This window comes from Agelaius tricolor, unplaced genomic scaffold, assembly GCF_023055355.1.
Source record: "Agelaius tricolor isolate 1412-34295 unplaced genomic scaffold, bAgeTri1.0.p SCAF_28, whole genome shotgun sequence".
In the NCBI taxonomy this organism is placed as follows: Eukaryota; Metazoa; Chordata; class Aves; order Passeriformes; family Icteridae; genus Agelaius; species Agelaius tricolor.
In genome coordinates, this window is record NW_027269288.1 from 6821543 (window position 1) to 6838518 (window position 16976).

Consider the following 16976-nt stretch of genomic DNA (forward strand, 5'->3'; position numbering starts at 1 on the left):
TTCCAAACCAGAACCGAACTGGGTCTGCATCACGGGAAGCAGTGATGCCATGTACACTCTTGCCACTATTTATTTAAACATTTCAACCGCAGCCTTCCAGCCTCCTAAGGCATCTTTCAAGAGCAATTTCATGAGATGACTGCAAACTGTCATCAGGGAAAGAGCAACTTCTCCTGGAAAATGCTCAGAAGGATATATGCATCCCACAGAAAACTCTGCCCTGAAGGGAAGAACAAAGGAAACTTTGTTCTAAAGATCCTCATCCTTCCTTCACGTGAAGCCAGGATGAGAGCTGGGACCTGGGGGTTTCATTGTCTTCTCTATCATCTGCTTCTCTGAATTCCTCAAATAAATCCATAAATACCTTTGTGTAATGCCCATGCTTTAGAAGCACCACCTTAAATGGTGAGAATGTCACTGCTGTACCTCACAGGGAAGGAGAGAGAACTTAGAGGCTCTCAATTACGAGGAAGCAGAGTTAAGGCAAATTTCTGCATAAACCAAAAGTATTGCAGCTGTTTAGCTCCTTTTTTCCCCTCTTGCAGTACTAATCAGGTTTCCTTGCAGTTCTCCAGGCTGTGCATGCAACAAAATCAGTGACTGGCATAGAATGCTAAAGGTGCTCTCTTCAAAATTCAAATATCAGTTCTGCCAGGACATCATAGACTCTGCATTCACCATTTATGTGTTATCAACCTGGTGACAAGGGGAAGGGAGGAGAAGAGGGAAATGGAACTCCCATTGCAGCATTGCTCAAGATATTGGTTTCATGGTTCATAATTAGAATTCTGCAAATGCAGGGCTTCAAATATGGATTTGGTTTTATTTGAGTAGAGAGAAATGCCAATGATTTATAGCACTGGAAAAGAACTATTACAATATTCAAGTTAAAGTTAGATTTTTAATCCTAAGAGCACACAGAGAAGGTTAATTTAAATTATTTCAGTTCACTATCCATACACCCCTTCAGGCCTCCTAAGGAAATCCTCATTTCCTTAGGAGGAAAGGAAAAACAGAGAAAAATAAAATCTTTTAGAAGGCTCCTCCATTTATTATGCTGGATGCTGGATAACAGTGTGGAAAAGCAGCAGGGAATAATGAAGGGTTAAATTGGACACAATCCCTCTCCCAACTCTTAAGCACACTGAGCTGAGGACTTAGGATCTAAGCCTGCTGAAATGGGTTTCTATTCTTGCCTCTCTTGACATCCTCAGAGCAATCTTGCTCACCTGACCCAACAGGGAGATTAAAGACTTCTTTCCACAGCACTTCAGGAACTTATTATTGTCTGAGTGTAACAAAGGCTCTTCATGCCATGAAATAGATTTTAAAACCAACATTGTCTGGGTCTCCAGGCTAAAAATGGAACTCAGAGCACTTGAACAATGCTGGAATGTCAAAGTCTTGCTTTGAGGAAGAAAGTCAGTTGGAGAGTGCCAGAGGAGCCAGACTCCATCCCCCAGAAAGAACATCTTGAGGAAGACACAGGAGCACAACACACATATGGTTTGGAAGATGGAGAAAAGGGAACAGGATGGAGATCCTCCTGAGACAAATGGGTTTATCAAAAATGCAGGGATTCATTTGACTGCTGAGGGATGGAAAAAGTGTGAACAGTTATGTAATACAAAAGGAAACAGCTGCAGACCTCAAAGTAGAAAAACCAAAACTAGAAAGTTCGATATCCTGACTGCCAAAGACATGAAATGTTACAGAGCTGGCAATGTGTTTGACCTGCAAATCCACCAGGATCAGAGCTGTGCCTTCCCAGCCCTGCACTCCCTTTACCTTTGCATGGACACACTACAGACCCAGTTCACCAGATTAACAAACTGACCTCGTCACAGGAGGCTGATTCTGAAACACTGAGCTGCTCATGGGCAGCTTTAGTGATACACACAAGAACTTTAATGCAGCTGCTCCCATTTCCCACTTCCCACCCAGGGAAATCTCGCTCCTAATGGCTGTGGAATCACAAGAAAATTATTAACAACAAGACAGTCATAAAATACAAGGAGGAAACAGAAGATATCAGTGCCTTCTGGCACACCTCTCTCTCACTTACTTTTGCCCTTCCTGTTGCACTTTCACCAGTCAAAATACCCTATAAAAATTGCAGAAACTCCATTTACAGCTACATCTTAGCTACCCCAGCCCAAGATCTTCATAGGAGTTAGCCAGCCTGTTACCCCCTTGTGAAGCACTAAATGCAAAGATGTTTGTGAAATACCAAAAGCAAGAACATCTCATTGAAGTGCACATCACTAAATACAAGTCAGGAATACTCTCAGTTATGGTAAAGGTTCAAAACTCCACATACATGGGCACAAACACAAGCAGCAGGAGATGACTGGACTTGATGAACCAAAGGTGAATGATGCCCATTCACTACTTTTAAACATGTGATTTATGTTTGCTCCCTTTCCCCCAGAAATGCTGCTTCCAAGAGGGCTAAAGCAGCATGAACTGAGCAGCCAGACCAGCCAGCTCAGCTGCAGCTTTTCTTTTTTCTCTCTGCTGGAGTAATTTGCCTTTGTGTTTCCAATGCACTCTTCTTTTTCACAGCTGTGTCTGCATGCAACAGCTGCCCACTGCTTTTAGTGTGGGCTCTTCCCAAAAAGAGGAATTTGGGGAGCAGATGCTGATGGAAAAAAAGACATTCACAGTTCCATTTTCTACTTTTGTCTTTCAACTAAAAACTTCTGTATTAGTTCTATCAAGAATTTAATAAATCTTCTGTATTAGTTCTATCAAGAATTGACTAAATCAATCACTTTCAGATGGTTTTGGCTCAGAAAGGCCAGAGCACCTGCTCTGGGGCCACAACCTTATCCCAACTGTGCATAAGCTGCCTTTTCCCTAATTCTAGCCCAGTTCCACCCTCTGCCATGGGCACAGGCAGAGCCTGCCCGACCATCTGGACAGCACCTCTAAGCACAGTAATCCCCCCTCGAGATTAACACTGCACATCTTGCCCAGATCAAGTGGAATTCAGGTTATTCCATGGCCCCTGTGCCTCACCCACCAGGCCTCCATGTGTAACATTTGTGCACTGGCTCTGAGCATATTCAGCAAGTTATTAACTTGTCTGAAATCCACCTGTCCTCAGCATCCATCCACTGGCAATTCCACTGGGAGAGGCTGTAACATCACATTTTCCTGGTGCTCCTTTCCCTGCTGGAATTCACAGTGGGCAAACCCTGGAACAGCTGCTTTAGGCAACCACAACCATGAACTCTCCAAAACTGTTTGGAAAGTCCCATTATAAAAATGAACCAGTTGTGAAATCCCTTAAATGACTTCATTCACTTGAAGGAGTGTTTGTGGAATGGGGACCCATTAGCAACAACAGCACTAATTTAATGACAATTACTCTGCCTCCTGCCATGATGTTTAGTTCTCTTGGGCTCATCTGGAAAAAAATGATGCAATTATTTTAATTAAGTGAGAACAGTGATTTGAGCTGCTGAAGTCTTTTCCTTGCAAAGCTGTGGCAAACAAATTTTGTCAGTTGTAGAAAAATGCCAGCATAAAATGAAGATTTTAAGACTATAAATGGTGCTCTAAGGTCACCTTGTCTCCAACCACCAACTCATATAAGAAAATGTCCCTACACACTTAATTGAAGTAAGATCATAAACCCTTTACGTTTAAAGGTCTTTCAGTGCTTGACCATCTGTTCAGGGCCATGGGGCACAAACACAGAGAGGGAGATTAAGGCAGGTTGGGACAAAAGCAATCCACCAATATGATTACTCCTTCTAGGAAAACCCCACTGAGAACTCAAGAATCCAAGGAAAAATGGGCACAGGAATGCAAGACAGGTTGAAAGACCTAATACTGAAATTCATCACCAAAAAGTGATTTTAACTCACAAATTTTACTTCTGTATTTAGGATGAATTTTAATGTATTCTATCTGTATAAATGGAGAACTGTTCCAGACCTTCCTTTTGAGCCATGTACATTTTGAAATATGTGACAGACTCCCTATTTCTTCAAATATAGACCAGTTTCATGAAAGATGGGGAAAAAAAGGAGCTACAATGGCTCTAGGAATAACTCAGTCTCTGTCTTCATTCAGCTTTTCTCAGCTTCTGCGACATCCAAGAGACAGCCTTATGAGGCTGTTCTTTAAATCTCCCTTAACTTATCAAAAACTTATCACTCAACAGAACCCAGCATCTGTAAATCTCAGAAACCAATGGCACGTCCTTCTGGAAGCTTGAAAGATGACCATGATTGTGGTTTCCTTTGAGCAGGAACCACGTGCTGCAATCCCAGAGGGGAAAATCACCAGCAGAAAACAGCACAGAGCGCAGGGTGCTGAGCTGGAGCCCACAGCAAGCTCAGGGGCTGCAGCCTCCCAGCTGATTGCCCAATTTCATCTGGTCCTGGATTCAGTAGGGCTCAGGTAAATGTACAGGGAGTAAAGTAATTGCTCCTGAGCCCTTACAGGAAATCTGTTTCTATCTTTTGCTATGGCCTCCAATATCCACCTCAGCTCGAAACAAAGCATCCTGACAGATTCATTTCTCCCCAGGGCTTAGAGCCAGAAGATAAGCAGGCATTTGAAGGCTGATGCAAGTGTCAGCTCGCTGGCTGAACTGGAGAAATGGGCTTTCAGGAAAATATTTTACAGAGAGCCACATTTAACAGCAGTTCTGGACTTTGTTCAGTACTGGCAGGTCCACATTCACTCCATGGCAGATCACATCATGCCAGAAAATTTAGGTGCTCTCTGCCACATAATGTCTTTAGACCTATAGAGGCCAATATTGATTATCCAGCAGAGGCCAATATTCATCATCCCTCTGCAATTCCCTGAAGATGGAAAGCTTTCCCATTTAGCTGGACTGGATTCACATTCCCCCCCAAAATGATTGTCAGGGACAGAAGGGATATGAATCAGCAATCTGCACGTATGCTACCAGTTAATTTGAAGTTGTGCACTTAGCATTAACATGACATTTTCTTTGCAATGTTTCCCTAATTTTTTTTTTTTTAATCTAGTTGAAAATGAGGCATCTGGAAACCATCTCTTCTTGAGGGTTAGACCAGCAGAAACAACATCTTCAGTGAAAGGCAAAATCAGGAGCAGTGATGCTGGAGAACCAGAGAACACCTGAGTGTTGATCTTCCCCAGTGAGAGACATTGTGCAAATGCTGTTCCTGGGGGTCTGTAGCAGTTTGGAGGCTGAAATTCTGCAGCCACATCCCACGAGCTGTTCCACTGGAAGATGTTTGCCAGCTGCCACATTTTTTGAAGGATTTCCCCAGACAAGATGCTTCTCTTAGGACATGGCCCATTCTCCTCCCAATTGCACTGACAGTATCAGCTGTTTCTTTACTGATAGCTGAGCATTTCAGAATTACTGGGAACAAGGAATATTTTGGATCTTCATCAATGACTCCTCAGCCTCTAGTCAGCCAGAACTCCTTAAAAAAAGGAGTGGCAAGGCAAAGCCTTGAGAGCCTGGGTTTGGGGCCTCTCACTATGAATGTTTGAGCAGACCATCATATGAAGGCTTCTGGAGGCTTCCATACACTGGGGAATTACTGGCTTCAGTTGCATCATGACTGGTTTTATATCTAAGTGGGGGGAGAATCCCATTTCCTTTTAATGCTACAGATGACAGCAAGAAGTGGAACCCTTAACAAGAACCACAACCCCCTGCTTGTGCTTCAGCCCATGGAAGCCCTGCCCATGAAGCTCTGCTCTTTTCGGGGAGCCCATTTGTTTTCCAGGTGTTTCCACTCCCTGGCTTAGAAGGACACCATCTGGCAGGAGCACTGAGCTGGCTGAATCACAAACAGATTCAATCTCAGCCTCAGCAGCTTCCTACTGCCAGCAAGGAATCAACCTGAGTGGCTGCTACCTGGGTGATCTCCAGGGAGATCCTCAGGTGAGAGCCCCTCTCTCTTATTCCTGCTTTCAGAAGTTGGAAGCTGAACCCAGTAGGAAGAAGCCAAAAGGACTTTGGGTGCCTCCATCACACCTTCCCTGAGGACTTTGTCTGTTTAAAGTACCAATGCACATTGGTGCATTTTCAGAGAACAATAACTGGATCAGGAATACTCAGGCTGTCCCATCGCGACCTTTTCAAAACCAAACTGTTCTGGTTTTCAGTCCTGAAACACTTCTGTTAGAAAATTCAATCATTAAAAGTGTGTTAAGGCTCTCCACTGCAGAGGGCAGGGTGAGAAGGGATGCTGGGATGGAATTGCTCCCTGTGAGGGTGCACAGGTGCCCAGAGCAGCTGTGGCTGCCCCTGGATCCCTGGAAGTGTCCAAGACCAGCTTGGACGAGGCTTGGAGCAGCCTCATGGGGATGAAACAAAACAATATTTTAGGTCCCTTCCAACCCAAACCATTCCAAGATTCTGTGATAAATGTGCCACTCCAGCCAACTCATCCAAAACTTGAGGATTTACACATTCTGAAGATTTAAGAAAACTACCTTCTTTCCTTGGAGCAAAAAAAATTCTTGCTTAGAGGGAATAGTTTCTCCCTATTTAGCACATTGTTCAGTTAAAGCTTCCATGCTCCCAAATCTCCAGCCTCTACGCCAGCAATATGGTATAGGTAAATAAAATCTTATGCCAAGTATTAAAATCTGCTTTTTTGCTTTTTAAATAAATATTGACAATGCCCAAATGCACCTCATCATCATTGCTTCATTCTTAACAAATCTCCAAGGAAATTGGTTAACATTTGTCTGTTGTTGTGATGCACGTGGAGACTCTCTCATTATTACCTGAATTGTTTGCATACTTCTCAGATTCACTAAATCTGTTTCAGCCTAGAAGTATTCTTGGATTTTATATTAATTTCATCAATAAACAAATCAATTTCCAAAATGGTAATAAAACTATGGAAAAAACAAGGGCAATTTCTATGTACAATAGAAGCTTTTCCTATGTGATGTTCTGTGGTCACCCTCTTCCTTTTTTAATTACAGTTCTGCTCTAGAATGGGACTCTTTAAAGTCAATTTGCTGTAATTTTCACATCCACATCCTTCTTCAGGTTCTGGAGCAGTATTTGCTGCAGTGATGAGTGACTGCACAGGTGCAGCCACACCTGAGTTACCTGCTGTCCTTTTCTCAGTGAATGGCATTGCTGGAGCTTCCTTGTGGTATTTTAATAGCAAAGACAAGGCAAAGCCAAACCAGAGCTCACAGGTACAAGGTTTGGTTCTGACAGCCAAACACCAAGTTAGAGCCAAGCATTTTTCCACTTTGGTAAAGTTTTCATCTAGAAATGATTTTTAGAAAAGAAGAGAGAACTTTAAGGAGTGCTTCCTTCAAAAGGGGTTGAGGAACAGGCCCTAAGCATTGATTAGTTGAGTGAGGGATACTGCTCTGCCTTCCCAAGGACACCCAGGTGTGAGACCAGTGTCCAGAGCAGCTTTTTTGAGCACACAGAACCCAAGACATCCTTCTTTACTTGTTGCATAACTCCTGTAAAACCACAAGCCTAACAGGCATAAATAACAGAATGCATACAGACAAGCAGCCAGGCACTGGAGTCAATTCATTTACATCTCAGGGAAGGGTTTCTCTCTCTGGGCTTTTCCTGAGTAAATCAAGGAGGAAATAAAGCTTTTAAAAATAAAAACTGGGCTTTTGAGAATTGGTCTTGAGTTCATAGATTCATCAGCCATCAGTACAGGAGGGATGAGCTCCGAGTTCAGCATGCAGGACACTGCAGCACAGTTTTCCCAGCTCGAGGCGCTTCCCTGACTTCACCCCTGGTTTAATCCCACCAGGGAAAACTTCAACCCCAACTGATTCTGTGCACTCTTCTTGTTGGATGGGTGTAAGGAAACTACATCTAACGAGTAGCAAATCACCTGTTTTAAAAAATTAAAACAATACAGCTGACTCACAACAGTACTAGAGTCTCTTTTCTCTCTTCTAATGTGGGTAGCAGAAGGTCTCAGGTTAAAAATAGAAAGCCTTTCTTATGGTGACAGCAGCTAGTGAAGCAAGCAGAAAAGGAGCATGAACATACCTGGTGCACTCCTTCATTGCACACTTTATGCAGGAGGAAACAGCCATTAGAGATACATTTATTATTTAAGCTTTAGTGATAGTAGGAGGCAAAGGTACAGCAAAAGCTCCCTTAAGAACCTGCTGTATTTGTTTAAAGCATTTAAGTTTGAATAACAGAAAAGAAGTGTCCAAGGAAGCTTTGTAAACTACACTTTACAGCAAAACTAATTTCCCTCAGAAAGGTGGTTAAAATAAACATTTTTCCCCCCCTTACCTTCTTCAGGACTGAGGCATTTAATTGTGCTTGCATCATCCATATTCCAGTGAGAGATTCAAGTAAAAACACCAGAGGAAGCAGCAAAGACCATATGCACATCCCTGATCTCTCCAAAGACTCCTGTAAAGAACGAGGAGAGGAGCCTTGCCCGTGGTTTCACTGCAGCATCCGAGGGCTCCTGGGGCTGCCTGCTGCCTGTGCTCTGAGCAGCCTCATCCTTTATTCCCTGTGCAGGGGTGCAGCAGGAACTGCTGCCAGGTAGGAGCCAGTGCAGGAGCTCAATGAATGTTCCCAGCCTTTCCCTGCAACTCAAGTGTTCAGCCACCTGGGATAACTGTTCCTTAACTCTTTGCCTCCCTGCTCCCAGGCAGGACGTGGGGATGGTTTTTTGCTTTACTCCTTTGGAAAAGGAACTGAAGGGAAAACTTGTGGATGTCAGCAAAGAAGCACAGAGGATAATTCGCTTTTCATTCCTCTGGGATGTGTTGCAGTAGGCAGTGAGGTGTCACTTCGTTTAAGAAGGGAAAAAAACCAACCTCTTTTTTATGTTAATGCCTCCCCTGTGTCCATTCAGCATCCTACACATTGTTATGGGATCCTCCCAGACTTGTTTAAGTTTAGAAAGCAAGTCTATAGCTACTGATAAAAATAGGCAAGCTGTTCTTTTTGGATTTCTTTCTAACTCCTTTTCTTGGCAAAAATGACAAATTTCCCACCTTTTTAACTTGCAAGGAAATATTAATGCAGAATTAATGGAATATGGCTAGGAAACAATGCACATTATTGTAGTCTGTGTCCCAAAGCACAATACAGGAGAAGACAGACACAGACCTTTGAGTTCTGTCTAAATCCTGGAGAAGAATTTCAGCATCTTGATATGAGGGTGCTGCCTAAAAACTCCAACCAGGAATAGTTCCTGCCCCTCCTACATGCCACTGAAATACACAGGATAAAACAATTTGTTCCCTTGGGGGCTTGAAATCTAATTAAACAGGAATGATAAAGGATTGGGAAAAGTTAGTGTCTCCTCTAGGAAAGGAACCTGCTGCTGGGGTTGGGCAGGGTAGGCAGGATCACAGCATCCTGCCCAACACCCAGGACACTCCAGGCAGGGCATTCCTGCAGGTCCATCAGGCAGTGCTGCCCTGGATCCTCTCCCCCCTGGCTGCAGGAGCTGAAGCCAATCTGTTTCTGCTGTTTGGTGTTTCCCTCTTGCCTTGCACCTCCCCATCCTGACCTGCTTCAGCACATGAGGTGCTGTGGAAGGCTCAGAGCCCCTTTCTCCAGCCCCACTCAGGCTCTCCACGCTGGGAGTGTTGACTCTCCTTCATGTTCCCAGCTGCTGCAGCTGGATTCTCCTGCTGTTTCCATCCCACATCAACTTTGCATTTCAGATATCAATCACTATTGCAGAAAGATCAAGATCTTTGCAAGATCTGACACAACCCCCTGCAGTTTTCATTCAGGCATGAATCCATGGTCATTGCCATCTAAGGAATGGCTCCAGGACTTGGCTCAAGTTTACTTTCAATAAAACATTATCCTATTTGCTTAGTGGCTTTCTGCACTAGCTGTGTCCCCTGAGGTCCCATCTCCTGAGCAACCCATCCAGAAGCACTTGAGGAGCACTTACTGCAGGAGCCTCTGGGGCCTCCTGTATTTACACCACCTTACATTTGGGTAATTCCTCTTGCAGGCACTGTGCTTTAACACAGGCTTATCAGGGTGAACGCTGCACACAATGTGCCAGGTTTATCCTAAAAGTAACTCTCATTTCTGTTCTTATTTCCTGTTGGCAAGTGCAGGTTATCAACAAATCTCGTCTCATATCAAAAGGGAGAAGATGGGCAAGTGCTGAGGCCCAGAAAGTGCCTGTCAGGCAACTTCCCTGGGGAAACCAGGGCAGGAAATCTTCACACTGCAGGGTAGGCTCAATTCACTGCTAGAGACGAACCTCTCATTCAACACCACCTATTCCTCACAACCTGATCAAGAGACAGAGCAAATTGAAAGATTGCAGCTAAGAACAATTCACTAATTACCCCATCAAACTAAGAACAATTCACTAATTACCCCATCAAACTGAGCAAAGCTTGTTGCTTCACCAGGCTATGCTTTCTTTAGAAGAAAAATATAATCCCATCTGAGACTATTAAAAATTCAGAATCAGTACCTAATTACTGTGTGACATAAATTCCATAAAATGAAATGTTTTGTTTCTTTGGGAGTTTTTTGCTGTGCAGTTAGAACAGGGTCACAGAACAAACGTCAGAGAAACATTTGAATGCCTTCACAACACATGCAAATTTTTTGAAATAAAGAGAACACAGACTGTGCTATCATCAAGACCAAAGCATTTTACATTAAAAGATTCTCTTATTCCAAGTAATGTCTAGTCTAAACCAGGAAATTTCTCTGTGCAAAGACAATCTGCTGACTCTTGAAATCAATGACAAACTTTTATCTGGATTTGTGGGCTCTGATTCACACCAGAAGTTCATACATGGCTGGGAAAGGTCACCAGCACTCCAGTTTGGAGAGCACAGAGCTGGCATGGAGCAAACCTACCCCGCTGTCAGTTCCACATCACACAAAGCATAGCATGCCCTAATTCCTTCATCCTCCATTCCCAGCTCTCCAGCTCTACCCAACAGAGCAGAAGAGTGACTTGTGGAATGCTGCTGTCACATCACGAAGGTTTAAAGTCCTAAGAAGGGACTAAAAGGGGCCAGGACTTCTCTCAATTCCTTCTTTCCACGATATGCAGAGGAAGCCCAGAGTGATGCCACTGAGCAGCTGGCCCTGGTTAGGGGAGCTGAGCCATGACCTGACAAAGATCTGCCCTTGCTGTGTGGCTGCACTTCCACAGAGGATCCTGAGCTACCCCAGGCCTCTGCCAGGGCCCAGCCCCATCCTGGCTGCCTGGAAAGGAGCAGGGCACTTCCAGAGAAACAGCACAAGGCACCCAAGCTAATGGCACAGCTACATTATAGTTTGACTACACATTCACCTACACATACATCCTTCATCCCAAGGCTCCAGCTGCCACTTTTTGTCACATTCTAGGACCTATTTCCTGACAGAAATAACAGAGATCTCATAGCCCAGCACAGGGGAGGAATGAGCTGGGGACTGAATGAGCCAGCTGGGAAATGCAGCACCACCACGTTACACCATGGTTAAGTGGAGAATGGAACATCCACAACGTCAGGAACATTCTAAATAACTTCTGGAAGTCAAACACTGAGCCCTCCTTGAAAGCCATTAAACTCCATCCAGAGAGTTCCATCTCTCACAATCCGTGGCATCACTTCAAGACCTTCTATAAATCAACTTCAACACATGTGGGTGTCTGTTCTTAAGTTTTTGTTCCCATAGTTACCAATGTACTTTACCACAGAAGAGAACAGCAGGTGGCAAGACATAGAACAAAATCACCATTCTCTTAACATATGAAGAGTTGGGACGTTTCAAATTAAGGTTTTATTGCAAAATGTTTACAGAGAGTAACCAAGACGAGCACTATCAGATTAGAAAACTCTAAGATCCTTCCATACATTTAATCCTGAGTCAACAAAAAATTCAACATCCAGTAGGATGATCAATTTCCAGCCCTGCATCAGATGATGCCATGGGATTGCACAATCTACTGCAGCAATAGTTTTGTCTTTGTAATTTGAAATTCTCCCTAGGTCCCCTTGATACCTTCCCATGTACTTTCTTCAGAGAAAAGGTGAAGAGGCCCAGCACACTATACACAAGATAGATTTCTCCAAATAATATTATCTTTGTGGGATAGAAACAGTAAAAACAACCACCAACAGTCTGACTTGAAGGCTGCTATCAAAACTCTCACAGCTTGAAAGTAATAACTTCTCCATTGTCAACACAAATAGAGGGCAAAATCACTGGCATTGAATGTGCTGTAAATACCAAAGAGATGCTTTGCAAAAATAAGTTTTGTGACTCTTTCTGTAATAAAATCAGACACTGTGGGGCTGTGTGCTGTCCATTGCCTCCTGCTGCTCCTCAGGCAGAGGAATAAAGGTAATGCCCTTCACATGTGCAGTGCTACAGGCTCCCATCCTGTCTGGCAGCAGGACAGGAACCAAAACTTAACAGCTAAACTGTACCTGCTCCTGAAACCCTCTGCAGTGACCAGCTCACCTCCCTGGGGCTCACCAGGCTGTTTATAGCACAGAGATAATCACCATTCCTTTGGCTCTCAGAGGTATCAGCCATTCCTTTGGCTCTCCCTTTCATCCCCCTTCTCCCAGACTTCTACTGAGCACCAAAAGGAAAGAGAACACTGAGAAAGTTGGTTGAACTAAGCTGGTTTAACCTGATTTTTTTTCACCACACAGTTTCGGAATAAACAACATTTACAATCTTTATTATTTCGGTCTTAGATCTTTTTTCTGATTTGGAGATTGGAAGAACTGAAGTGTTTTGGTGGCCTATTTTCTTATAGACCCATAAATCATCTTGGCTGTTTGAGGTTTTCAGGGAACACACATTCTTCCAAGAAAATCTGTGTTACATAAGATGGGAAGATGCTCATGTCTAGCACAGAAGGGGGAAAGGCAGTAATGAAAGAAGGCAAAACTAGTTCCAAATAGATTTTGGAGTCTTTGAAAGCCTTCAGAAGTAAAGCTCAGCTACCAACCAGACTGAACTAGTCCTGAGTTCTCAACCACAACAGTGACAAGAACAGTCCACAGCACCACAACCCCAGCCCCACACACACCTCGAGCCTGTCTGCAGCACTTCTGTCTCCTGCGGTGTTTTATAAACGAGTTTTCAACATGTTTTCAAACTTCTGACTAACAATCTGAAAATGAGGGAAAGATCATTGGCTGGACTGCTTTGTTTAGACAAAAACACTTCAGTAAGTGGTTATACTGTGTGCAGGTGATAGAATCTGGAGGTGCTGCAGTGACAGCTGCAGACAGATGTGTTTGCTGCTGGAATTCCTGCTACTTCTCAGATCACTAAAAGGAAAACATAAAAATCCCTTGGCTTGCTGCTCCTCTTTGTCCCTCCGAGGTTTATTACTGAAAAGTCGAACCCTGTGTTATGTCTTGCTGCACAATTGCTCTCATTGTGGTACCGTGGAATATGTGACAAGCTGCAGGCAGCCCACAGGCAGCAGTGCCAGCTGCCCTGCAGAGTGGCTGTGTGGTTTCCCAAGTGCAGGAATTCTGTACAGCCAGAGCTGGCAGGCAAACAGCTGGGAGCTGGACGCCTTAGGCAGGAGATCTTCCAGGTGTCCTAGCAAGGAGTTGTGGTCCAGGTATGGACATCATACCTGGAGATCATTTCCCTGGAGATCATTTCCCTTCCCTGTGACTGTAGTTCCACCCTCACAGTACTTTCCCTGTCTTTTCTACTTCGTTTTGTCAGCTCCTCCAGTGAGGTGCTGAACCTCAGTTACTCCAGTGAGTCTGGTTATCCCAGATGCATCCAAGCAACAGAGACACAGTTCACAAAATTAATGTTCAATTACCTCAGATCCCTTTGTTGCTCCATGCAATCTTTTTTCTCCCTTTAAAAATAGAAATGCATTAATATTCTCGCTGGAGTGCAGCCCTGCACAGTTGCTTTATTCCATGTTTCTGCTGGGGGTAGTGAGGGATCCTGCTCCCAGCTCCCTGCTCCTGCTCCTGTTACTGCTTGTGACATATTTCCAGCCTGCAGCCCATTGTCTGCACAGCCCTGCTGCCTCTGAGGATCCTCTGTCAGCACTGTGGGAGAGCTGTGCAAAAGGCACAAAGCAACCACAACCAGGAGAGAATCATGGCTGCCTGAACTACATGGATTGTCCCTGTGAACAGATAATAACCTGCTTCAGGGTAAATCACATCTTTGGTGTGTGCTGAGGACAAGATATGAGGTACCCAAGACAGGAATGGAGCCAAGAAATAAATTAATCATTTCATTTTTCAGCAGACAGCACTCTGACACATATGACAAAATCTCCTGAGCTAATTTTCTCCCAAAATCAAAACTTGCAATTCATTCAGTCACAACTGTGACATGGATTTCTGAGCACAGACACAGTTCTCAGACAGTTGAGCCATGAAAAAGGCACGGTGGGGTGGAATTGATTACTAATTAGTAATAGAAGACACATATGCTTGCATCCATAGAAAACAGCTGTGCTGCACTCTGTTCCATTGTCCCAAATAAATTGGAAAAGATAAATGCATTGCTCTGTGAGGCACAAAGTAGATGAGGCATTCATGCTTTGTTAAACTTTCCAGGCACTTGAGGGTGTTTGAAATTATGATGCATGTTAAATTTAAGCAGATTTATTATCCACGTGTTCCAAATGCAATGAACACTTCACTGCCTCACATTTCCTACTTTAAAAATAGCAGGTTTTCTAGACTGAACACACAAGTGTGTCTTGTGTAGGTCTAACATAAAACTTCTAGTCATACAGATGCTCTGAAGCAGCAATTAATGCCTAATTTTAAACATTTTCCTATCTATTTATGCACACACAGCTTCAAGTGCCCACAAGAGCAGGTACAATAAAAGACTTGGATAATAATAGTGGGGAAGTGCTGGGTCTTTCTAAGCCAAAGGAATTTTGGGTGCTTTGCATCAGAAATTCTTAAATAAAAAAGTTTCACCATGAAACACTCAGATCAGTCCACCTGTTGCCAAAATGAGGACAAATCATTTTGCACTCTAAGGCCTGATAATTAGATAATTAGGGTTGCAACCCTAATACATTTGGGTTTGGATAAACATTGTCCAAACTTTGCTTGCCCACACAAGATTGAAGCAGAGGACGAAGATGCAGCAACACAAGAAGAGAAGTTTAGAGTGTGGAAATTATCAGTCACTATCTGCACTAATTAGGACTCTGGGTACTCATTAAGAGGAACCTTTCTGCACAGTAGAAAGGTATCTCAAATCAGACCTTTTTGTAGTGTACTTTGTATTTTGTAATTAGAACAAACTCCCATAGCAGATCCGTGAGATTTCTGTGTCACGTTTTCGGCGTGTAGAGAAACCAAAAATGAGATATCTGAGTTATACATGAAATTTTCAGGCTTGTTCCTTTACTTCCCAGCACTGTCCTTATGCAATGCTTTAATTTAGACTATCCTGAGTACTGGTGCAGAATTAATCAGGTCAGCAAAGGGCCTGCCAGCCACGATTACTGCACCTTTAAATACTTCTTTTCACTGTCACTTCAGCTGTTACTCTTCTATTTTTAAATCAGTTTCAAACTCAAGACCCACGGGCAGGGGGCAAATCCTTCCCCAAAAATGCCACGGACAAGGGGCCAACACCAACCTCAGCTCTTGAGGTTATTCCCCTTTTTCCTACAGCTTGTTTACTGGATTGTTAAGCATTCTGGCAGCAAATGGAAGGGGGTGGGGAAGAAGACGAGCTGCCACATTTCTAAAATTAGCATCTTCTGTCTCCGAGAAGCCTGTGGAGATTTAAAAAAAATTAGGTTTCTCTGCAAGATGCAGAGAGATGTGGAATTTAAACTGCGTTACACAGCTCAAATCCTGAGCTCTGTTTCATACCTGCAAGCTAGTTCACCTACCTTCCCTTTCATCCCTCTTCTCCCAGCTGCCACTTAGAGACTGTTACAAAATACCTAGTCCATCATTTTATTGTAAATGGAACTGCATTCTTGTACCCTGTCATCCCCAGGAGCCAGTGCACGGAGCCACAGACTCATTCCCTGTTCCAGGTCACTCCTGCTGGGCTCTCTCACAGCCTCTGAGGGGCTGCAGTTCCCTGCTCAGGGATTTTCTCCCCTCAGCTCTGGTTTTTTGGTGCTCAGGTAGCAGGTAAAGCCCTGCTCAGGGGATGTGTTGAGTCCTCCTCCAGTCTGGGATGTAAGCATTCCTTAGAGCCGGCTGCAGGAGCTGCTGTTCCACAAATTGTGTGTGCACAGAGCCAGGACTGCTCCAGTTCCAGAGCTGGGCTGTACAGACATGTTGGTTTTACCACACACCCTGCCATGAGAACACCATGAAAAGTGACATTTTGGTCTTTGCTGTTTATTAATAAAACCCAACAGTGAAAGAACTGACTGTGCCTCAGTTCCTTCAATGCCACCATTGCCATTTGTTCTGCACAGAAATAGCAGAATATTATATCAGACCTGTGCTGAAAAACCCTAACCCAGAATACTGGGCTTTCACAGATGGGCTTGAAGTTAGAAATGGAAGTGACTCAAGAATAAAACTCAAGTTTCTTTCCAAGAACCACTAAGGGTGCCAAAGTCTTCCTTTGGATCACCTTGTGAAGGAACCAAAGACTCAGCCATGACACAAATGCAGACTGGCACAGGCAGAATTAAAACATATGGGACCAGAAGGGTTTGTTCCAAAAGTCCCTTTTCTTCTTTTAGCAATTATATTTATTCTACTGCTATTACAAGTCACAGTTCATGTCTTATGACAACTATATATGCTCAGATTTATTTCAGGTATTGGAAGCATCAGTGGGCAGCGTTACAGCAGAAAATTGTGAAAAGAAATGGGAAGGTTTCAGGATTTCTACAAAGGAAAGTTCCCAAAATAACTCATGTATTTTGAATCAACATGTTTTGGTTCATCAATATAGTTACTGGCTTAAAAAGCACATGAGATAGTATATAGTATATAGTATATGTTATTCTGACATATATTATAGATTGGATGTACCTGGTAGTATGCAGTATAGATTA

General features: G+C 43.5%; 1 protein-coding gene across 5 annotated transcripts in view; it reads right to left on the bottom strand.

The window, feature by feature from the left end:
• PLCH2 (phospholipase C eta 2) overlaps positions 1–16976 on the bottom strand; it is a 66808-nt gene that overhangs the window by 37843 nt on the left and 11989 nt on the right. Inside the window, exon 1 of one of the 5 annotated variants that reach the window (XM_071449050.1) lies at positions 8270–8764. The exons of the other annotated variants lie outside the window; for them this stretch is intronic. Within the exon in view, the coding sequence (XP_071305151.1) occupies positions 8270–8312 (43 nt within the window). The 5' untranslated portion in view covers positions 8313–8764. Of the gene's footprint in view, positions 1–8269; positions 8765–16976 lie in introns of those variants that run through there. 5 annotated transcript variants of the gene reach the window in all.